The sequence below is a fragment of the Lactuca virosa genome, chromosome 5 (genome assembly GCF_052849685.1).
Source record: "Lactuca virosa cultivar CGN04683 chromosome 5, Lactuca_virosa_CGN04683_v6, whole genome shotgun sequence".
NCBI classification, from domain to species: Eukaryota; Viridiplantae; Streptophyta; class Magnoliopsida; order Asterales; family Asteraceae; genus Lactuca; species Lactuca virosa.
This window is the reverse complement of record NC_136430.1, coordinates 260,327,317-260,351,863: the sequence shown is the minus strand read 5'-3', so window position 1 is coordinate 260,351,863 and position 24,547 is coordinate 260,327,317. Positions and strand designations below refer to the sequence as shown.

Genomic DNA, 24,547 nt, shown 5'->3' with positions numbered 1-24,547 from the left:
CGTTAATGGAGCGTGTGTGGTTAACTGACACATTAGCTTGGACTAGTAAGGGTGGCAAAGGGTAGCTTGATGTTTGTCATAGATCAATGGAGCGTATGTGGTTAACCGACACATTGATTAGGTGAGAAATGACATCGAGTGTACCAAGCATATTTGCATGGTTATTCACACCTTGTTTGTGATCCTCAGTATCCCAGTCACAAACTTAAAGGGCATAATTGAGATTTAAACATGCCATTGAAAAGTTCAATGAATCTCAAAGGAATCTAGGAATTTCAATTTATTTAAAACCTAATAATCAATTTCGTTTTTCATGGTGGAAATTGGTAAATCGTCATTTACCTACCTTCAAATATTTTGCAATTGGATTACGGCATCCTTCTTCCAAATTGTAAAATATTGTGTTGGGTCCTAGCCTTAATATTTCATTTGGGTGTTATATTAAGGACACTTATCTAATCTAAACTTTGTCTTTCTTTTTCAGATGTCTTCCAAAAATGCTTATGGCTCAAATCCTTCTTGATCTTTCTCTCTCATGAACTTGTGTGGGAGAGTCATCTTCGATTGTACCAACTTCAATGACTGGATTAGGAACATCAGGATGGTCTCTCGCTATGAGGACAAGGAATATGTCCTCGACAAGGAGCTTGAGGAAATTGATGAGTTTTCTGCTACTCCTGAGGAGATCGCTGAGCTTAGGACTCATGAGAAGGATGCCACTAAGGTGTCTTGTATCATGCTGGCCACTATAACAGCTGAATTCCAAAAGTCCTATGAGGACTTCTACCCTTTTGACGAATCAATATGAAATACACTATTATCTAAGTTATCAACACAAATCATAGTTTCATACACACCATTACAAGTCAAAGCTTCAAACATAATGATACCATTCTTATAAATCAGAAATGATCCATTCATGTCATTAAAAGGATATTTAAATCCTTGTCTAAAAAGTTCATGAAAAGAAATAATGTTTCATGTCATTTATAACGAATAACAATAATTAACCAAATCTAATCTAACATTACTACTAAGCATAAGAGTATAAGTTCCAATCTTGGTAATAGGAGAAGATCACCTATTGCCCATGACTATATTCATCCTTTCATGCTCCACCTCTTTACTTTTTCTTAGTCCTTGAAAATCAGAACAAATGGGAAAAGCACATCCTATATCAAGGATCCAAGAACAAGTACGTTGTGATTTATTAGTTTGAATAGTGTAAATACCTACTGACTATGGCTTCACTTTGCCATCCTTGATATCCTGCAAGTACTTGGGGGCAGCTTCATTTCCAATGGACTTTATAATTGCAATAGAAGCAATTGACTTCTTTGGGATCACTCACATGAGGGATGTTAGAAGTGGGCTTCACTTTTGGGTCATTGCTAGACGACCCAATATGGGCCTTGCCTTTCCAATTCTGCTTAGAAGCACATTTCCTTTTCTTCCCTTTGTTTTGCCCAATGGCTAGGACAGGAGCACTTGTAGTGGTAGGAGTCTTCTTCATTCCAGCCTCAGTTGTTTGCAACAAGTTGTGGAGTTGGGCCAATGTGGTTTCTATGTTGTTCAATGATAAGCTAGAATGAGCTGATCATAACAAGGAGGCAAGGAGTTAAGGACCATGTCAATGGCCAACTCCTCATCGAAGTTTACATTGAGCCTTTCAAGACGCTCCACATATCTTTGCATTCTTTGAACGTGGTTGCAGACACATTCTCCTTCCTTGAATTTGCATGCCATAAGAGCTTTAAAGACTTCATACTTTTCTTGACTAGCTCTCTTGTGAAGCTTTTCCACAAGATCCAAGTTCATCTCGTATGGCCAGTAGTCCTCATAGAACTTTTTCATTTCAGGTATCATGGTGGCAACCATGATGCAAGTAACCTTAGTCGCGTCGTCATAGTGTTTCTTGTAAGAGGGTATTTCTTCGGGAGTAGAAGTGGCTTCATCGATCTCAATGAGTTTTTTCTCAAGGAGATACTCTTTTCCCTCGTATCGAAGAGCCATCTTGATGTTGCACATCCAATAATTGTAGTTGGTGCCATCCAATGTAACTTTGGACACGATCGAGGGAAGCAAAAAGTTGTGGGAAGAGTTTTGAGGAGCAGAAGCATCACCAGAAGTAGACATCTGTAGAGAAAAAGTAGTTTTAGTTAGATGACAAAAATCCTTAATATTTTAACCCATGATTAATATTTAAGGCTGAGATCTAAAATAACAATTCAGAACTAAGAAGAGGGATGATGTAATCTTATCGCGAATTTATAAAGGTAGGCAAAAGCAATTTACTAATTTTGAACTATGAAACTCCTAGATGTTTTGAGATTCATTGATTCTTATCAACGACATGTTTAATATTAGATTATGCTCTTCTATTTGTGACTGGGATACCGAGGATCACACACAAGATGTGAATAATCATACAAATATGCTTGGCACTCTCGATGTCATTTATCATCTCTCATTAATGTGTCGGTTAACCACACACACTCCATTAATAATGATAATTTTTGAAATGCCTATTATTACTCTTTATAGTCACTATTAGTGTGTTGATTAACCACACGCAGTCCACTAACTACATATAAAACATAATGTATTATTTTATAGATTAACATACTTTTCACATTTTCCTAAAGTAACTCAGAGTGAGATTTTATAAAAATATTTCAATTACTTTTATAGTATTATATTTATTAATGAAATTATGTCTTATCAAATGCGTTCGGCTAACGACCCTCCACCATATAAGAGAGTGGTGGGTAAGAGTGAATACCCAATGACGGTCATTTTATATGCCGCTTCCTTAAACTCCCCTAATAGTATGACTTCTTGAATGAGGCATACTAGCGATTTGACTGACTTGTCTTATGCATATATTATATTAATTTTTTAATTATATATAGTATAAGGTGTATTTTATAACTTTTTTAAAATACCAGGTTTAGATTTAAATTTTCGAAATTAATAAAAATTAATTTAATTTAAAGATAAACCAACTTTGAGTTAAGATTTATCTTTTAATTAATCAATTAATTAAATCAAAGAGGATTAAATAATTATTTACAATTAAACAATTAATAAAATAACTAAATTTAATCCTGATCCTAAGCCTTCTAGTTTTCGACAAATAGGCTAGGGTTTATCAAGTTTTAATTGCTCAAATTTTAAGACTTTTAAAATAACAAATAAGGAAACAAGGTAACCCTAAAAGGTTTCCATAATTTTCGAAAATTAGGTAAAGGGGATAGGGTTTCTAAAACCCTTGCAAATTTCAAAATACTAGGGTGGAGGCTAGGTTTTCAAGAACCCTAGGAGTTTTCGAAAATTTGCCTACTTAGGATTTAGTTTCTATAAACACTAATTTTTATCTATTCAATTTTGTGCAAGATCAATGAGAACAATGGTTTTGATACCGCTGAATTGAATAGATAAAAATTAGTGTTTATAGAAACTAATTTTTATCTATTCAATTTTGTGCAAGATCAATGAGAACAACGGTTTTCCTTAGGGTGCATGTGACCTTAGGGTTTATGTTTTTCCGCCAAAAATAGAACCCCTTCTATAAAATCGTGCACCCTTTGGGGGGTTATAGAATTGGTCAATGTTCAACTTTTGAACATTGTCACCTTTAGTCCTCTTACTTTTAATTAATCCAATTAGTCCCAAAATTAATTTCAATTAATTTCTGATTAATTCTTAATTAAACAATACTATTTCTAATTAATATATTATTCTCATAATACATTAATAAATTATTTATTTTTATCAATGATTAATTTATTAATCATCTAATAAATTAATAAATCAGTCTCTCTTCAAAAAGAATTCTAGTCTATTGCTAGGTTTGAGGACGACCTAAAAGGACTTTCCTAATAATTCAAGATTATATTAATTTAGTTATTGACTGTGACACCTAATCCAAAATCATCATTCCATCCTCAAAATTACCATTAGAATTCCCCCTCCTCCTCCCAAATGATGGGTTTCAAGCAAATAAGGGAAGACTCCACTATCCAGCTTCTTAACTTTTCTGCTTGCCACTTTTGGTCCCCCTCCCCTCCGTGTTTATTTCTTACAAAAGTGACACAATTTGACCACCTTACTACTATAACTTTGATTATTTACACTTTGGCCATAATATTACTTTCTCTTAAACACACGGTCCTTGACTAAGCAACATTTGGTCATTAAGTTTGAGAGTTGACAACACTAGTCCCTTTACTTCTAGAATTTAACTAAAAATTTAATAACATTTTACTTTTAATCTTCTTCATGATTATCTAATGTTCTAATGATAATTATTATTTAAATTATTATATTTACCTATTATTTATTTATTTATTTGTTATTTATTATTATATAAATTAATTTTTTTAAATGAACCTAAATTTCTAGCCATAATTTAAGGATGTTACATGTATTCCATGTTGCAAGCTATGAAATATATGGAAATATCCAATCCTTGGAAGTTTTTTAGTGGAAACGGGAGCATATCACTATACAAATCGTCATAAAAATTCTAAAGACTTGATATGTAATTGATGTAATTACAATCATAGTTGATTGTGTGAAGTGCTATTTTCCTTAACTCGTTGAGTGGTTTTCATTATGTTGATGAAGTATGCAAGAGACACATGTACTTTTGTTTATCATGTTAGAATGAGATATTTGTTTTACGTCATAGTTTTTCCATTTATTTTAAGAAGACATAAATACTATACTAAAATTCAATACCAACTATCACCTAAGAATATAATTTAGATGTTCAAGGATATTTTACAACTATATGTTATATATTTTGGAAATAACTGAGATGGGTACAAGTTATTAATGGAGTTTGCTTATAACTAACATATATCATTCCAGTATAAAAGCGACCCTTTATGTGTGGATTTGTGGGTAAAATGTTGAACTTCGACTTATTGGTGTAAAGTTTGTGCGAAATGTTTTTTTGTTCCTTAAATATTTCAATGAATAATATAATCCCACATAGATGCGTTTATGCTTTTCTTGATTTATAAAATTATGATTAGTCCGAGATGGACGAAGAGAAAATAGTGTTCCTTCTACCTCATAATTCGAAACCCACAAGTTGGCATGTTAACTTGTGTTGGTTCATAAGTTTAAGTGGGTAAACACTCCCTTGTTAGCTTAGAAGTTATAGAAACAAATTGTTGGTGTCATGATGCATAGAGTCTGTGTTTGAGATCTAGGAAAGCGAAATTATTTAACATCATTAAACAAGAAAATCACACACCAAGTTTGGATTTGATGTAAAAATTCATAACCGACCTTATATTCTAGACAATTAGGATTAAGAGTAGCTTAGTGCAAGATTTCCTGGGTTTCTAAAGGTTATGCTTGAAACCACTAAAAACACTCATGGTATATGTGGAGATCGAATTGATGAAAATTAAAGAAGGGAGAAATCCTAATTAATGTGTCAACTTTTTCTAAGATAGTTAGAGAGAGAAAGTATAGGGAAGAAAAAGAGTTTGTTATCTTTTTTGTTATAAACTTACATCATACAAAGAAATCTATATATAGTCTGAGTGCATTGCTATTTTCAACTAACTAGTTACAAAATGTACATGTGTTATAGATTTTACATCCTCCCTTCAAGTTAAACCTCCTTGATGAATATCTTGTAGGTTTATCTTGGACATGAATGTTTGAAACTACGATCCATATCATCCATTTGTAAACATGTCTGCAATCTACTGCTTAACTGGAATGTATTTAGGAATAAAAAATCATGTCTTGTATTGATCTCTTATCAATTGACAGTCTATATCCAGATGCTTAGTCCTTTCATGGAAACTGGGATTTTGTGTGATATGGATAGCAGCCTTGTTGTCACTCCATAATGATACAAGAATTTGGACTTTAATTTTCAAGTCTCTAATGATGTAACTTATCCATAAAAGTTCACACACAGTTACAACCAGACTTCTATACTCTGCTTTGCATAATGATCTTGATACTGTGTTTTGTTTTTTTGTTTTCCACGACACCAAAGATGATCTAATAAATATGCAACACCCTATTAAGGATCTTCTTGTGTCCTTAAAAGTTGCCTAGTTAGAATCACTATATGTAGTGATTTCAAGACATGAAGAGTTTTTATAAAAAAAATCCCTTTGATGGAGATCCTTTTAAGTACTTCAAGACACGTATAGCAACTTTCCAATCCATTTCAGTTGGTTTATGAAAATATTGACTTAATTGTTGAACTGCATAACTAATATCCAGTCTTGTGAAATTGAGTTGGAGTAATTTTCCGACCAACTTCCCATATATTTCTAGATTTGCCAATAAGTTTCCCAAATCCATGCATAATTGCATATTTTTGATGACTGGACTGGATGTCCGGTTCACCCATACTAACCCCACTTCTGAAAGTAAATCAAGAAAATATTTTCTTTGATTTACATAGAGACCCTTCTCTGTATTCATTAACTCACTTCCTAGAAAAAAGCTTGCATCACCAAGATCTTTAATTGTGAAGGTATCATGCAGTTAAGATTTTACTTATTTACTAAGATCCTTATCTAGTCCTATGATTAAAATATCATCTGTATAAACCAATAAGGCTAAAAAATTCTTTCCTTCTCCTTTTGTGAATAAGAAATGATCATGATGATTGTTTGAAGCCAAAATTCAAAATTTTATTACAAAACTCTAAATGCCACTGCCTACTGGCTTGCTTCAAACCATATAAAGATTTATTCAACTTGCATAATTCACCCTTTTGGTTTTTTCATAACCTTGTCGTGGAAGTAAGTACACTTATTTTTCAAGAGAGCCATGAAAAAATGCATTATTTATGTCTAATTGATGTAAAAACCCAATTATTGAAGTAGATAAAGCAAGAACCTAAGTATCCTTACTGTAACTACTTTTTCAACTGAAGAGAAGCTAACAACATAATCAATTCCATAAACTTGATTATACCCCTTTGCCATAAGTCTGGCTGTATATCTCTATATTGTGCCATCTGGATGCAATTTCATTTTGTATACCCATTTAGACCCAATAGTTTCCTTATTTGCTGGTAGGGGCATAATTTTCCAGGTATCATTCTTCTCCAAAGCTTCAAGCTCTTTATTCATAGCTTTTACCCATTCAGTGTCATTACTATCTTGATCATAACTAGTTGGTTTAGATATTTGAGAAACTGAAGTTAAAAGGCTTTTATTTGTTTGAGTTAGAAAGACTGGATGGATATATGGAAATGTAGGAGGGTAATGAGGAGGAGTGAATTTCTTTTTAGCTGAATCACTATAGTGAATAGTGCATATAGTGCATAACATAATCCATTTGCCAAGAAGGATTTTTCCTTTCTCTTGTACTAGCTCTAATTTCATGTGCCTAATATGTTGGATTAGTGTCTAAGTCCATAACTATAATTGGTATGTACTTGACCCGACTCGGCATGGTCCATTTGGGTTGCATGGCATCAGAACATTTGGATAGACCGTTTATGAGGAAAAGACATTTTGTGACATATTAATATATTATAAGTTCTAATATATTAATATGAAATCATGTTATTTAATTAGTATTGATCAAGAATTAATTTGGACTTAATTTAGTGATAAAAAAGAGACTAATTAAATATATGGGGATTGATTGTGTAAATCATTCATTCTTATATATGTGGGCTTATGATCCAAGATTCCTTTATGTTGGGTTTAACCCATGTGGTGATCCATGGATACTCCATGGAGGTTAAAACCCATGGAGCATAAGGAATGGGTAAAGTCATGAGTTACATGGTGTAACCCTAATAGCCACACTATATAAGAACCCCTTTAGTTCAAGAAATTGGAACTAGTGATACATATGTAAGAGGGCTAGCCAATTTGAACATGTATGTCTTCTTCTCATGGTTATTCCAAGAGTTCATGATGTTGTGTGAACCATTTGAGGTGTCACACTTGGGGCACTAGGCTCTCAAGCTTCATGGAGTCAAGCAACAATAACAAGGTATGTATTCTATCTATTTTAGTATCCTAGTATCAATGTTTTGATATGCTAGTTAGGATAATACCTTAGATAATCATATTTGCATGTATAATAGAGAAAACATAGATCCAAGGTATTTAGGGTTGCATGTACACTTAGGAGTGTTAGAATGCTCAAAACCCATCAGTGGTATCAGAGCCTAGGCTTGTTTTCAATTATACTTGATGCAAATTGCTGAAAAATACTGAAAAAGTCGAATTTCGGGCATTCTGGGCACTGGACTCGCCGAGTCCACTGATGAACTCGCCGAGTCCATGAAGAAAATCATCCTACTCGGCGAGTAGGTTGATACACTCGACGAGTAGGAGCCCCAGACAGCATATTTTCGAGTTTTTTGGCTAGAAATGGACTAGAAACGTTACCCTAAGATGTTTTTGAACTTATAAACTTGTTTTTGATGTGGTAATGTTCGTACTAATCCAATTTCAAAGATAATTGTCAATAGATTCATGTTTTGTATTAGTTTAGTGATTAGGCTAATTACATGAAAAAAGTTTGATTTGAATTATCTTGTTCTTATGAGTTGGTTAGATTAATAGAAAAGTTAATTGATTTTGTGTTTTCAATCCATTTTAATCTAAGATTTGATTCTAAAATGTGTTTTTGTAACTTGTCCTCAAGTTATATGAAAAGTCACATTTAAGTTTCATAAAACTCATAAAAGTTGGCAATGGTTACAAAAATGAAGAGTCTTGTCCTCAAGTTATGGAGGTTCAAGAGTCACTTCATTAAGTAATAAAATGTGTAACCTTAATTAATTCCATAAGTTATAAAATAAAGAAAAGTTACATTCTTTTATTAGTTTAAAGTCTTCCATAACGTGTCCTCAAGTTATGCAACTTGAAGAGTCTTTTAATTAAAACTACTTTAAACATATAAGTCATGGAATTAATTAGTTTTGAATAGTTTCAAAACTTGCCCTCAAGTTTTGGAATTAGAAATGTTTTCACTTATGAATACTTTAATTCCAAGTTAGCCCTTAGAATTTTAAAAGTTAAAATTCAACCCTTATACTATTATTATAACTTTAATTATATAGATATGTATAAGAAAAGTCAATCTTACCGTTAGTAGGCCTCATTCACGAAGCCGGTCTATAAGGGGGGTATAAGGTTACTGCCTATAAAATGGCAGTTTAATGGGTGTCCACTCTCACCCACCGCTTCCTTGACTGGTGGAGGGTCGTTAGCCGAACGGGTAGGACAAGGACTATAATTCTCCCTTCATTAAAAGTATTAATGATAAATACTAAGTAACTAAACGCTTATAAATTCCCAATATTAGTTACTTAGGAAAATGTGAAATTGGTGCTAGCCCATAAAATTACACTTTGTACCTTACCAAGTCGTTAGTGGAGCGTGTGTGGTTAACCGGCACATCGATTAAGTAATATTGTTGAGGGTACCAAGTCAATTTGTATGGTTATTCACACCTTGTTTGTGATCCTCGGCATCCCAGTCACAAACTTGAGAGGGCACAATCGAGATTCAAACATGCCATTGAAAGTTCAATGTATCTCAAAAGATCTAGGAGTTTCAAATCCAATTAAAACTTAATTATATTTCGTTTTTCTATGGTGGAAATTGGTAAATCGTCATTTACCTACCTTTAACTATTTTATAACTTGGATTACGGCATCCCTCTTCCAGTTATAAATAGGTTATTGGGTCCTAGCCTTAATATTTCATATTGGGTGTGATATTAAGGACTCTAAATCAACTAACTTGAATATCTCCCAAAAGATGTCTAAGTTCAGACATCTATGATCTTCCCAAATCTCTTGAAACAAGCTTTCCTAAATAAAGATGATGTCCCATGGAAATCATACTTCTTTCACCTCCTCCAATTATTCTCCCTAACCCACAAGTTCCTGAAAAGTTTAAGGTCACTCAAGCCCTATTGGCAAGTAAAGGTCTATGTGTCATCACATCTTGGAGATGTAGTCACATATTGACAAGCCGGGAGAGTTGGGTGTCAAAGTCTAGAGGAAGCTGATGATCAATCACTTTCTAAGTCACATAGTGAGTTCCTTTGGGACTCCTATGAAACAGACTATGACAAGACCCTTAATGATCTTATCTATTTGCTAAGATCAACTTCCTAAAACTTTATGGACATTGACAATGATGACATTGGATATCCAGTAAAGCTCTCTCTTCCCAATGGAAAGGGATCGGCCATAGTCAACTCGGTTGACCAAATGGTAAAGAGAACGGCTAAGTCTGAGATAGTCCCATTATCAAGGGTCTATTGCCAAAGAAAGGGGCATTGGTTGCGAAGCTGCCAAATTTACCTAAGGATATTAAAGTCAATAAGTTTGACTCTACTTCGGGTAAAGTCCACTATCTAACTCTACTAAGTTTCTATTCTGAGATTCTTGATTCATGATGTGACTGGGTCACATGTTGATGTTTTAAGAATCAAAGAAAAAAGTGAAGAAACTTAAAGAAAGATTATGCTGAATCTGATCGCGTAGATGGATTTCTATCGCATAGTTTGAAGATCGGATTCTTAAGCTACATCTTAGGAGTTATGATATATTGCATAGGATTAGATAACAACAAAGTTTTCATGTGCTTTTGCATTGTAAGGATAGTTTTTCCGCAAAGTTTTAAAATAAAAGAAATTTTTTTTTTGATTTTATTTATTTTAAAAAAATATCCTTACAATGGCATTTGTGAAATTTTTTTTGTTGCTTATAAGATTCCATTAAGAGCAAGAGTGGAAATATGAATTTGATTCTTTCATTTGTGGTAGTGTCTAAATTTACCAAATAAGGAAAGATTCTCATCACCCAAGTTTTAGTTGGATAGAAACTTGGAATCATGCAAGGTGTATAGTATGATGAATGAGAACTTTCAAGCATTGGAAAATTAAGACTAATTACTTGTTCGCATGGATGTGTGAGTCAAGTAAAGGACTAAGGGATCGAGTACACATTCTTGTGCACTGATTAAGTCCACCACAAAGATCGATAAGACTATTCGTCATGACTTGCTAAAGTTTAGCAAATATGGTTATACTTATAAGTTTAAGTATAATTCTGAAGCATTGGAAAAGTCTCAATGTATGGCAGAACGGATGAGAAGAATCAACTTGGGCAGAAAGATAAAAGTTTCTTAAATCTGAAAAGATGAGAGAGTACTTTAGTATCATGTTATGTAATCATCTTAATGATTAAGAGACCTTATCCCAATTCATCCTCTAAGTGCATTCTGATGGCTAAGAAGAGGAGTTATGAATTGTTGAAATGGTTAAATCAAGAAGATGATTCATACTTCGTTCCAAAAACAATTCTTGGAGTTATACTCTAAAATTGTAACTTGAGTGACGTGTCTTAAAAGGGTTTAGAACACTTGTCAAATGTAAGAGTAAAAGTTTTCTACTGTTGTACATTTGAAATTGGTAAGTTGTGATGTTTTGGATAAAACAAAGACCAACTAAGGCCAATTGTGTGAAGTGTTTATCTTGATTAGAATCCACACTATCTCTTGAATATTTGACAAGAGAGTCTTATATGTCAAGAAGACAGTGGGAGTCTTAAAGATCTTGAAAGTCTCAAGAACTAATCAAGAATAAAACCTGAAGTTCTTCACTAGCACACGACTTGAGGTTTATAACCTATCGTGTCGACATGTCTGTGCCTATTCAAGTTGGCTTTGCATAGGAGTTCTGAGAGTTCTCAATTGGTTACACAGCTACTTGGAAGCAATGGCAGGCCCTTGAGCTGCCACATGGCAAGAAATTAAGATTGAGTTCAATCCATATGAGTTTGGATTTGTCATTATCCTAGTCTTGTGATTGTGGTTTGACAAATTCACATGGATAAGAATACATACACCATTAAATCTAAGTGTCATAAGGTTTCTCTTTGATTCATGAAAATGATGGTGAGGAAACACTTTCACTAAGTAGATTTTAGCTAGATAGCAATTGTGATATTTGCATTCTCAAAGTCGTTAGTGGAGCGTGTGTGGTTAACCGGCACACTAACATGGACTTGTGAGAAGCGGTAAAGGTCTAAACAATCGAGGCTATGATTACGGCATCCTTTTTCATAGTTCTTAAAATTGTTTAGACACACTTGTGAGCTATCTAAGATAAGGTGTATGATATTGATAAAGTTTTATCAAAGCAATCTAGTATCAGAAATCTGAACTTTGGTAAGAAAGTCAATAAAGTATTGATTTCTAGAAGTCCAACTGATTTCTGATTACATGTCAAAGCTAGTGGGAGCATAAGTGTTATGCTAATAATCATCATGTTAGTGGGAGCATGATAATTATGATAAAGGTTGCAAGTTAGCAATGTTAATTATAGAAAACAAAAGTTTCAATTCGTGAGGCTGCAGGGGTTGAAAAAGTTGTTTTGCTATAATTAAGGGAGAGAAAATTATACTTCATTTCAATTCTAAAAGCTTAGATTGAGATTTTAATCGTATTTAGTCAAGGATATATATATGAATTTCATGTTGGAATGGCTCAACATAAGGAAATTCTATATATGGGTCCATTATTTGCGTTCTAAAATTCGATTATGATTACGACATCCCTTTTCATAATCTGAATTATGAGAACTTGGCAAATAGAAATGGAAATGTTATAGCAAAAGACTGGTTTAGTCTTTATGTGAGACATCATGACTCGTGTCCCATATGCTTCGGATATAGGATCGATTTCATGTGCTATATTCATCCTTTCTAAAATTTTCCAAATGCCTGGGGCATTAAGAAAGGAAAAGGTCTAGAACTGGATATGACTAAAAGGATTAAGCAATTGTTGAGGACAATTTAAGGTTTACCAAAGATTGGTTGCTCAAGGACAGTTGGAAGTATAGTGATAATTCTGGAAGGGCCATATTGACATAATCTGTAAGGAGGCAACTCTTGTTCAGAAGTGATAGTCAAAATGGAATCTGGAGATTATTCAATCTGTGTAAGATTAGGAAACTTAATGCAAGAAGGATATTTCCAAGGAGCTGATCTCCTTTGGAATGCTCTGCAATGGTTGTTGTCAAGTCTTTCTGACTCTGTGCATAATCATTACAGGAGGATCAATGCATATAAATTTAGAATCTAACAGATTTCAGTAAATAGCATGAATTTGGAATTCTTGCATTTGCAGTAAGGATTTGGGACTGTGAAAGAGGATCATTGGAGTTATGTTCAATTGATCTAATTCACAAAGTGAAGATCATAGACAAACATAGTATGCATACTTGGTGTATGGCATGACTAGTGTTTAGAAAACATAGTGTACATGCTTGGAGCATGGGACAACTATTGTTTTAAATTCAAGAATAAAGTTGATAGCTGAAACAGTATACAATGAATAATGTGTAATCATATGGTGATAAATAAAAGGTGTTTTATTTATGTTCATAGGTTTTGATACCATATTAGATTCTATTATTATTGTGTTTCATTTTGCATGTTTTGACTTCCAGAATAACTAGGTCGTTCTTCCTGATTGACTAAGTTATTCAAATTATCCACAGTCGGTCATATGTTGGAAGTAGATATGAATCAAGACTGTCATGGGTTGGCTTGTAGAGGTCTAAGATGTTGGACAAGGGGCTACAACACTCATGAGTGCTCATAAGTTCTGAGTATTGGATTCAACCCGCGCTCATTAGAATCACTTCATGGATTTTATCACGTGTGATCATGAGACGATAATATCTTATATTCTTCAAACCTAGAGATATGAGTTGTTACTATGAGTTGGTTGTACATTGATTGCACGGAAACGCATTCGGTAACTCGGTGTTATAAAACATGCCTTTGTGTATGATTCAACAAGTAGTAGAACAAGCCATATGAGTCGAAGTTTATCCATTCCTTTTACCTTCGGGATAAAAGCGATATCTGTGGGCCCCTCGATGATTTGGTGATGACAAATGTAAGTGCTCGGCCGGGCCTGGACTGATTTGATTTGTTCAATTAGTCAATCGTCATAAATCGGAAATCGGGAAACAACAAATGGACAGAGAGAATGATTATAATCCATGTCTCAGTCCATATGATATCTAGAATGGAGGAATATATGATCCCTTATCTAATGGACAAGTCATTGACAAAGGTCAGAGTTCATCTACAAGGTCAGAGTTCGACAGCGGCTTTTGAGAGCTACGATTGCCAGTTGGTTCCTGAAGTCATACGCAATAATAGTTTTAGACTTATCCAAGTGGGAGACTATTGGATTAGTGTCTAAGTCCATAACTATAATTGGTATGTACTTGACCCGACTCGTCATGGTCCATTTGGGTTGCATGGCATCGGAACATTTGGATAGACCGTTTATGAGGAAAAGACATTTTGTGACATATTAATATATTATAAGTTCTAATATATTAATATGAAATCATGTTATTTAATTAGTATTGATCAAGAATTAATTTGGACTTAATTTAGTGATAAAAAAGAGACTAATTAAATATATGGGGATTGATTGTGTAAATCATTCATTCTTATATATGTGGGCTTATGATCCAAGATTCCTTTATGTTGGGTTTAACCCATGTGGTGATCCATGGATACTCCATGGAGGTTAAAACCCATGGAGCATAAGGAATGGGTAAAGTCATGAGTTACATGGTGTAACCCTAATAGCCACACTATATAAGAACCCCTTTAGTTCAAGAAATTGGCACTAGTGATACATATGTAAGAGGGCTAGCCAATTTGAACATGTATGTCTTCTTCTCATGGTTATTCCAAGAGTTCATGATGTTGTGTGAACCATTTGAGGTGTCACACTTGGGGCACTAGGCTCTCAAGCTTCATGGAGTCAAGCAACAATAACAAGGTATGTATTCTATCTATTTTAGTATCCTAGTATCAATGTTTTGATATGCTAGTTAGGATAATACCTTAGATAATCATATTTGCATGTATAATAGAGAAAACATAGATCCAAGGTATTTAGGGTTGCATGTACACTTAGGAGTGTTAGAATGCTCAAAACCCATCATAATAAACATCTTCGTCATTTTGATCATCTTGATTTGAGTTATAAAATTCTTCATTTTCATTTATGAGATCAACATCATCAGAAATCTAATCTTATGAAGGAAAGAATTATTCATCAGTAACCTCGAACAAGTATTCTTCAAGTATAATTCTTGGAAGAACAATCTTATCATTAACATTTCCATCAACTGTCCCTTTGTATGGAAAAATTGATTCATAGAAGATAACGTCTATGGACATGAATACTTTTCTTTCTTTGAGATCATGCAGCTTGTACGCTTCTTGTCCCACATTATATCCTAGAAAGCAACACATTATTGCTCTAGATTCAAACTTTCTCTTATATGTTATAGTATTTGTGGCAAAGCATAAGCAACCAAACACTTTTAGATTTTAATATGAACGAGACTTTTTATAAAGTTTTGAATAAGGTGTTTCCTAGTTTAGAACAAGGGTAGGAAGAATATTGATGATGTGTGTAGCCATTAAAATGGCATATCCCTGTAATGAAATTTGTAAGTTTGACTAACTCATAAGAGCACGAGCAACTTGTAGAAGGTGTTGATGTTTTCTCTCAACCCTTCCATTTTGTTGGGGTGAATAAGAAACAGTTTTATGGTGAATAGTACCCAAAGAAGAAAACAAATTTTGGCAATTAAGGTTGACAAATTCAGTTCCATTGTCAGTTCTGATCTCTTTAACATATGTTTGAAACTGAGTAGAAACGTATGTCAGAAAATTTGACAAAGTTGAATAGACTTGTGTTGTATCTCTTAAAAGATAAGTCCATGTGGATCTTGAAAAATCTTCTAGAATTGTCAAGAAATAAGATGATCCTATAATAGTCTTTGATCTATATGGCCCCCATAAATCTACATGAATAAGATCAAATATATTTTAAGTAGAAGAATTGTTATTAGGGAATGATAACCTTTTTTTTAACTTCATGACATGGAATACATGGCAAATTGTCAACTTTGTGAGGAAAAAGTTGTAGACGAAGAAAAGTAGACTCACAACATTGACCTAGTCTATTATGCCACATAGAGAAATAATATTTATTATATTTCTAAACGACATTACACGAATGTGTAGATTTACTAAGATTACAAGGATAACGATGCGAAACAGATGAAACAGAAAAAAGACTCTGATTATCAAGAATATAGAGATTTCCAATGATCCTTCCATAAGCAAGAAGTTTCTTAGTCTTAAGGTCCTGTAACACAATGTGTTGAGTAGAATTAGAAAGAAATCTTTGAAGACTTAGCAAGACACTTGACAGAAAGAAGATTACATGTGAATTTAGGAACATGTAACACATTCTTAAGAATTAATCTTGGATTTAGAACAATAGAACCAGTGCGAGTTACAACTTTGATTGAACTGTCAGGCAAAAAGATAGGGGTATATTTGGAAACGGGACAAAGATTGTTTATGGAAGAAATATTTGAACACATGTGAGCAGTAGCTCTACTGTCAACAATCCAAGTACTTTTTTTTTTTTAAATTATCAGTTCTCGTGGAATTCAGAAGTGAAATGTTCATACCTACAAAGTCACCAAAGTTTGTCATGTTTGCAAAATAACCATCAACCTTCTAATTTGATTTCATGAACTGAGTAAACTGTTGGAGTAAATCTTCTATCGATTCTTCATTTATGTCCCTTCATTCTAAATTCTCATGAATTGAGCTTTCACTTTGATGTGCACATGATGTGTTAGCCATATATGCAGAATTCATATTTGACTTTCTCTTTTCTTTTAGTTTCTTGTACCAATCTGGATAGCCATGGATCTTGAAGCAAGCATCCTTTGAATGACCATTAACTTTGCAATGATCATATTAATGATCATTATTATTTTTCTTTTTGGAATCATTTCTTGATTTGAACTGGAAGGATTTCTTAGTATTATTGTTGTAACTTGTTGATCTTACCAACATAATAGATACATCAGTTGAATTGGTAAAATTCATTTGAATCTCTCTATTTTTCAACACTTAATGCCATAGAATAGGCCTTGTAAACAATAAGTAAAGGATCTAAAACAAGGATTTGATTACATAAGCCATCATATGAATCATTCATTTGAATCTCTCTCTATTTTTCAACACTTAATGCCATAGAATAGGCCTTGTAAACAATAAGTAAAGGATCTAAAACAAGGATTTGATTACATAAGCCATCATATGAATCATTCAAACCTGTTAGAAACTACATTAATCTTGTAGAAGAGTTAAAATCTGAAATCGCCTTAGCTGATCCAAATGTACATGAAGGTAATTGAACAATAAAGTTTAATTGATCCTAGAGTTGTTTCAATTTTGTGTAATACTTGGAAAGAGACGAATCACCTTAACTAATCTAAGCTATTTGTATTTGGAGTTGATATATGAGAGGTCCGTTGCTTTCACCAAAGTGTTCTTTAAGCTCCAGCCATAATTCTCTTGCAGTAGAAGCAAATATGAAAGCTCCAACAATTCAGGTATCTTCAATGTGCCGTCGATGAATCTTTTCTTCTTCTTTGCTCCATACGCCAATTGGATTGAAAATTTCCAACGCATGTAATTCTCATTGCCATTAAGCAAATTTGATACCAAAAACGTGTGATGATCATTTCCTTTCACAATAGAAGAGGAATTAATCGTTGGCTTTGATGATGAATTATTATTTTGATCAATGATTGGAATCGTATTCATGATTATGATTCAAGAAAGAATTAGGATTGAACAATCAACCATGTTGCTCTGATACCATTTTAAGATAGTTAGAGAGAGAGAAAGTAAAGGGAAGAAAAAACGTTTGTTATCAGTTCTGTTACAAACTTACAACATACAAAGGAGTCTATATATAGTCTAAGTACATTGCTATTTTCATCTAACTATTTATAATATGTGCACATATTATAGAAAAAACTTTTGTTATTTGTTATCATTTCTGCTACAAACTTGCAACATACAAAGGAATTCCGTTACAAAAAAAGATAGATAATGACTTAAATAAGAAATTCAAATTATCAGTAGCTAAAGTTAAATATTTTTAAATTTTATTAAACTGATTTGGATGATCAATAATATCTATATAAAAAGCTTTAAGATATCAAGGTTTTTTTATTTTTATTTATTTTTTTATTTTTTTATTTTTTTTAGGAGTCAAGGGTTCAGTAACTTAGTAATCCAACATATTTTCATATTGGATATTTTGATTTATTTGCATAGTCATATAAACAACAAAAGTCTACATAAACAAGAACATTTGATTTATAGAAATTTTCATATTTTTACAATGGTAAAATAAACCTACATAACAAAACATATTTTGATTTTGTTAGGGAGATTCGAACCCATGAACCCCTCGTCCTTTTCTTCTATACCAACCCCACCCCCTTCTTTTTCATCTATCACCAAAGAAACCCTTAAACTTTTTACTCCTTTCCCCCCTTTTTTAACCATATCCAAGCTCGTTTGAAAAACTTCTTTAAGCCATTTCTCAAACAAGCCATTCAAGTATAACCCACACCCAAACAATATCTCATCTAACACCATGTCTTCCACTTTCAACTCAAATTCTATGCTCCCAAACACTATCGCTAATATGGCTCTCAACTTAAACAAGAAGCTCTCTCTCATTAAGCTATCTCGAGCCGAAGATCGATCAAATACAAAGTGGGTTTTAACCGTTTCAAGAAACCCGAGTGGGTTCCTTGGACTACCATCCATTTCGCGGGTCAAATCGCTCGAATTAGGGCTGAAATCTAATGTGTTTTCGTTGTCATCATCTTGTGCCTCAGCCTTAATATTGAGATCAAGAGTATTTGAGCTTGATTGCCTAGACAAGTCTTTCTTGATTTCTTCTTCTTCGATTCTTGGAACTTTCCTCTTGCTAAATTCATCCGAATCCCATTTGGGTTTTCGTTTTTGATCAATTTCGGTAGTTGGATTCGTCTCGTTCACAACCAATTTAATCCGGGCTAATGAAGATCGGCTTCTTTTATCATCACCAAGATGATCGCCCTTACTTAAAATGAAGATAACTTGACCATTTTCGCCAAATTTCCCCTTCTCAAATCCATCACTTAAAGATTTTAAAAACTTCCCATCTCCAAAATCAGCATCTTCCACCAAAACAACAGCATTTTCTTGACCTTTCAATGCCCTTTCAAGATTTTCACATTTGTTAACCGAACCCCTCATGTTAAAACACAAAAGCAAATCACTAGAGCCAAACATGGCCTCCGTAATGGCCATTGCCAATCTTCTTTTCCCTATAGAGTCATTACCCTCCATCAAGAACCAAGAATCTTTCTTTACACCTTTAGAAGATGAAGAACTCATCAAAAACTCAACAATCGAGTGCATTTTCTCCGAATGCCAAGGCACATTCTCTTGTAAACACTTGTAAACATCTTGTCTTTTGGACAAATCTGAAGCCGAATTTCCAAGACCAAGTGTGATTTTGACTTCTTTATCGTCTTCTCTACTCTTGAGACAATCCAAGTTTGGTTCTTGATCAACATTGGAATGATTTCGGCTGCTGAAACTGAGATCAATGTGACAAGATTGCTGTCTTCTGAATCGAGGATAAGAACGCTCTCCACCACCATTTTGACTCTTTAAAGTGTCACCAAAGGAGATCGATGAGATGTTTTTGACATGATTAGTGTTGTTAGACCAAAATGGATAGCGTGAGGAGTTGCAGGAGCAGCTTTTTCCAATCAATCCTTGATTATCGTTGGTGATTAACGATGATGAATTCATGCAATTGTTATTCAGATTTTGCTTTCCTTGATGTAGACTTTGGCATAGTCTGTTCCACTTCCTCCTAAGCTCAATTAAGTTTTCCTGAAAATCCGACACAAAAAATCTTGTGAGCTACTAATTAACAACGAGTTATCATAAGGGTATTATAGTATTTTCATATTATAATAGTAGCAATAACCATACCTTGTGAAGGCTTGATGGAGATGTTGAAGGGTGAAGCCAAAATGGTAAGACGGTGGAGGGCTTATTTCCGGCAGCTGTGGTGGCGGCGGCAGCAGCTTCCTTTTCATAATTGGAATTGCATTCCCCACAACAACTCATCGCCACCATATCATCGTCTCCCTCCTCTTTGTTGTGTTTCAATGGCTTCATATCCACCATTTCATCACTTGTGTTATTTGACATGTTTACCCTTGAGTCATGCCCACTACAAAACCATCAATAACCATATTAATATATAAACAAATATTATTCTAGAAACCCCGTTATAATTAATACTACTAATGCAAAATATGGGTAGTAGCTTTTTTATACATAGAAAGAATATGATATAAATAAAATCATTTCTTGATTATTGATTACTAAAAATGTATTTTTTTTTTCGCAAAGTTTAATAGAAACTAAGATAAAGGAAATAAATTTCATTTTTATTTTTTAAAATGAGAAAATTGGTCATTGTCCTTCTTTTCTGTTCAATCAGAAAATATGTCCCAATTTTGAGCATAAGGACAAAACTAAAAGGCAACAAATAAAAAGAAAAAAAATGAAAATCAACAACACTGTCTCCTCTTCCAACGTTACTTTTTCCAGGGTCAGCATGCTCTCATGCCTTTGTGTTCAGACACAAGAATGTTTTTATCTACGAACTCAAAAAAGCCAATTTTATTTCTAAAACTTCACTTAAATGCATAACCAACTTTGTTGCTTTCATATGATAACCGATTAAGTAAACGAAAATATTGTACTTTATGGAATAGAACTTGTACAATAACCTAAATTACCTCGTCGTAGTAGCATTGAGACTCAATCCAAGTCCACCAGAAGGAACAGAAACAGCTTGAAGACTCCATTGAAGCTCGAGAGAAGGCTGTTTCTTCTTGCACTTCATGAATGTCTGATAATTTGCAGTTCCAATTAACCAAACTTTGTTTGTGACATTATATTGTGAAACCAATCTCCCAATTTCAACAACAAGATGATCCACTGGACTATAACCAGTTACTCCGACCTCTCTCTCATCCACTGTCCATTTCAAGTCACCTGCGTATATGATGACTCCTCCTCCTGATGACGACAATGATTCAACTTTTCTTCTTAAATCTGATAAATTCATCTCCACTTCCTCCCTTTTCATGAACCTCAATGGCACTGATGAGAACTGAAACTTTATGAAATGAGCACATCGTAATTCATCCGGGACATCGCCTTTATCTACTTTTCCCATTAGCTCGATGACTACGCCTTCAGTTATCGATAAAGAATCTCCAACAATAACTGTGTTTTTTCTTTGCTTCTTCCCTAGCAAAACCTCCATAACCAAGCTTACATCTTTCTTCAAAGAATGATCGGATTCTGGAGATGGGGTGTTCTTTGAAGGTGAAATGAAAAGTGGGTTTTGGTCAGGAGTGTGATTCAAGAAATGGGTTTGCCAAAAGTTAGGGTTTTGATGATGAGGGTGGTACTGGTGATCAGAGTTTGGCGATGAAGGAGATGAGTAAACGCCACCACCGGAGCTGCTAAAGAACACTCGTGGTGCAGAAGTTAAAGAGTTTGAAGAAAAATCTTCCAAATTGCTTTTCACAGCAGTACTTGAGAAACCCGCTTCTCTCATAACCCTACTAACACTCGGGTCATCAAGAATCGACAGAATGAGCTGCTCAAGCTCCACTTTAATGGCTAACAATGGCGGCTGTTGTTGTTGCTGACACTGTTGTTGTGTTTGAGTTTGTTGGTTTTCAATACAACCCCTTCTCTGATGAGCTTGAGCTCTCTTGAGTGCAGCAATGAGAGCGTTAGAGAGTGAAGGTTGGCCATGGAGGAGTGGCCCAGGAGTTGTCGGCAGCCTGTTGAGAGCCACATTGAAGCAAAGCTCAAGCGCCCTACAATGGAGGGGTGGTGTGGTAGGGGTAATATGGGGATTGTGGAGAATAGTAGGGGTATTATGGGAAGTGGAAGAAGTGTTTTGTGATTTGAGGCAAGCTCTTCTTAGAATACTAGCTCTTGAGCTCATAAGAAGAGTCGCAGCGACATGAAGGGGAGTGACCTGAGCATGGCCTCTCCTCCTTGCAAGGCTGAGAGAGTGCTTCAACACAGAAGCAGCCTCTGTTGTTAGTGTCTGTTGTACCGTACAACCTCCTGAGCGCATCACTTGGCTCCAACACCCACCCCCCACACCCCTCTAAAGATGAAACCCTAGCTATGGTGTTATCTTTCTTCAACAAACGAAACCCTAGTTACTCTATCTCTGTAAACCCCACCAACACAAATGGTAGAATTAGGGTTCTCTAGATGATGAAGAAGGAAACCCTAGTTTCTCTAATCCACAACCTTTTGTTCTTCAAGAAACACAGTTTGAATTAGGGTTTGTTATTGAGCTAGAGAAGAAGAAGGAGAAGAAGAAGAATAGGGTATAGTAGTAGCATGTATGATACACCACCTTTATATATATACATGTAGTTAATATGATCAGTTTCTTTACCTTTTAATATTTATTTTCTTGGTTAGATAACTTTTGTACACTCAAGATATTGGAAAAATGTTGTTATGGGTACAACTGTTGATGCACATTGTATTCATTAAAGCACTAGTACTTGCTCTGTCATCAGCAAAAGCTCCCATGCAATCACTTTTTGTTTTGGCTTTTATAAATTCTCATTGATCAATTGCTCGCTTTTTCTGTCTTCGGTTTACGGTTAAGACTATCAAGTACCTTTTCTTTTTCCCCACTACAACAATACGTACATACATTATACATATATACATATAAAGGTTAGTTTAGTAATTTCACATCAATAAAAATATGATGTAATGTAAAGGGAAATTTCTATACCTTAATTATTGAAGAGTTTTGAAATAGTTTTGATTGCATCAAAAGAAGTTTTTATTTTGGAAATCAAGTTAGTTACTTTTTCTTATATCCAACAAAGTATTTTTTTTTCCTTTTTGTATAACAATTGCTAATTACATACAATGTCTATCATCATGAAAAGGAAATTACGAATAATCATTCTTTTTTAAGATGATTAATTATCGTTGGAGTATAAAAAAATTGTTTTTGTGATTGGTGGCTGAGTATGGATTTTTGAGAAATAGGAGTCTGTTAAAATAGGGTGGGCCCCTAGGGAATTGTGAATTTATTTTTGATAAAAATAAAATTAAATAGAACCAGGCAGTGCGGTTTTGGTTACTGCTGCTTTGAATAGACAGACAACCCCAGCAGAAATTCAAATAAAGTGAATAAAGCGAAAGTTGCCCCCACACTCTCATCATACATTTTAAAAGCAAAGTGCTTCCAACCTTTTTCATATTTATCATTTCTCTTACCAATTCTTATTACAAACTTTTATATATATATATATATATATATATATATATATATATATATATATATATATATATATAACGGATTATAACAAAACTTACTTTCTTTTTTTCGTTTAAATTTTTTTAAGCCATGTTTTTTATCGGAAAAAAAAAGAAATATATTATTGTTTATGATTTTTCGCCTTTTTTCATAAATATCCATATTGATATACAAAAAATGAAATTTTTTTTTACAAAAACTCACTTCATTTTCTTTTTTTTTAAGTTAGGGCCTATTTTTTATCAAAAAAATTTAATAAATATATCAAAATTCATATTTTTTTGTGCCTTTTAAACATAGATTTATATTGATGTAAAAAAAATAAAAATAATAAACAAGAAATTTCGGTACAGATTAACATTGTGAATTTGTCTGTGAATTTAAGCAGATTCACAATATGAATATTAGTAAGTCAAATTCACCATCTTAAAATTGAAATACTTACAGTTTAGATTTACAATGTAAATTTGAAGTAATCAGATTTTTTATAAATCGTCGAAATTCAAATATATATATATATATATATATATATATATATATATATATATATATATATATATATATATATATATATATATATATATATATATATATATATATCAACATCGATCTCTATGCAAAGATGACGGAAAATTGTGAACAACGGTAAATTCCGTTTTTTTCGATAAAAAATGTGGCTAAAAAGAATTTTAATTGAAAAAAAGATCTGTGTTTTAATTGGTAAGGAGATGCGCTTTATGGTATAATCTGGTGTATGTGTGTCCACTATACAAGTGTACATCTGTTCATTTGGGCCGTTGATCGCTTTAAATTTCGACTATAACGATTGATTAATTGGTTCTTTGTTAATAATGGTTCTCTATTGAATCTCACCATATATATATATATATATATATATATATATATATATATATATATATATATATATATATATATATATAACATACATAATAATTATACATGATTATAAACGTGTATGTTACAAATACCTCCTCCTTTTGAGGATTTTGTCCCCGAAATTACAACGATTTAAACAAATTGATATATTTCGCTCTTATCTCATTCTTATTTTTCCAAGTATAATATGGGCCTCTATGGTGTTTCCACTTGACAAACACCAACTCCACTTCTTTATTACGTAGATTAGCCGTTCTTTCGTTTACGATCTCTTCAGGTTCTTCTACATATCTTAATTT

At 33.5% G+C, this 24,547-nt stretch overlaps 1 protein-coding gene across 1 annotated transcript; it reads right to left on the bottom strand.

The window, feature by feature from the left end:
• Positions 1-18,246: 18,246 nt before the first annotated feature.
• LOC145114847 (protein SMAX1-LIKE 4-like) lies at positions 18,247-22,392 on the bottom strand. The gene is made up of 3 exons (XM_079050940.1): positions 20,770-22,392; positions 19,952-20,195; positions 18,247-19,849 (listed from the first exon to the last, which is right to left on the bottom strand). The coding sequence occupies exons 1-3, from the start codon at positions 22,131-22,133 to the stop codon at positions 18,308-18,310; spliced, it is 3,150 nt and encodes a 1,049-aa protein (XP_078907066.1). The 5' UTR covers positions 22,134-22,392; the 3' UTR covers positions 18,247-18,307.
• Between the last annotated feature and the right edge of the window lie 2,155 nt (positions 22,393-24,547).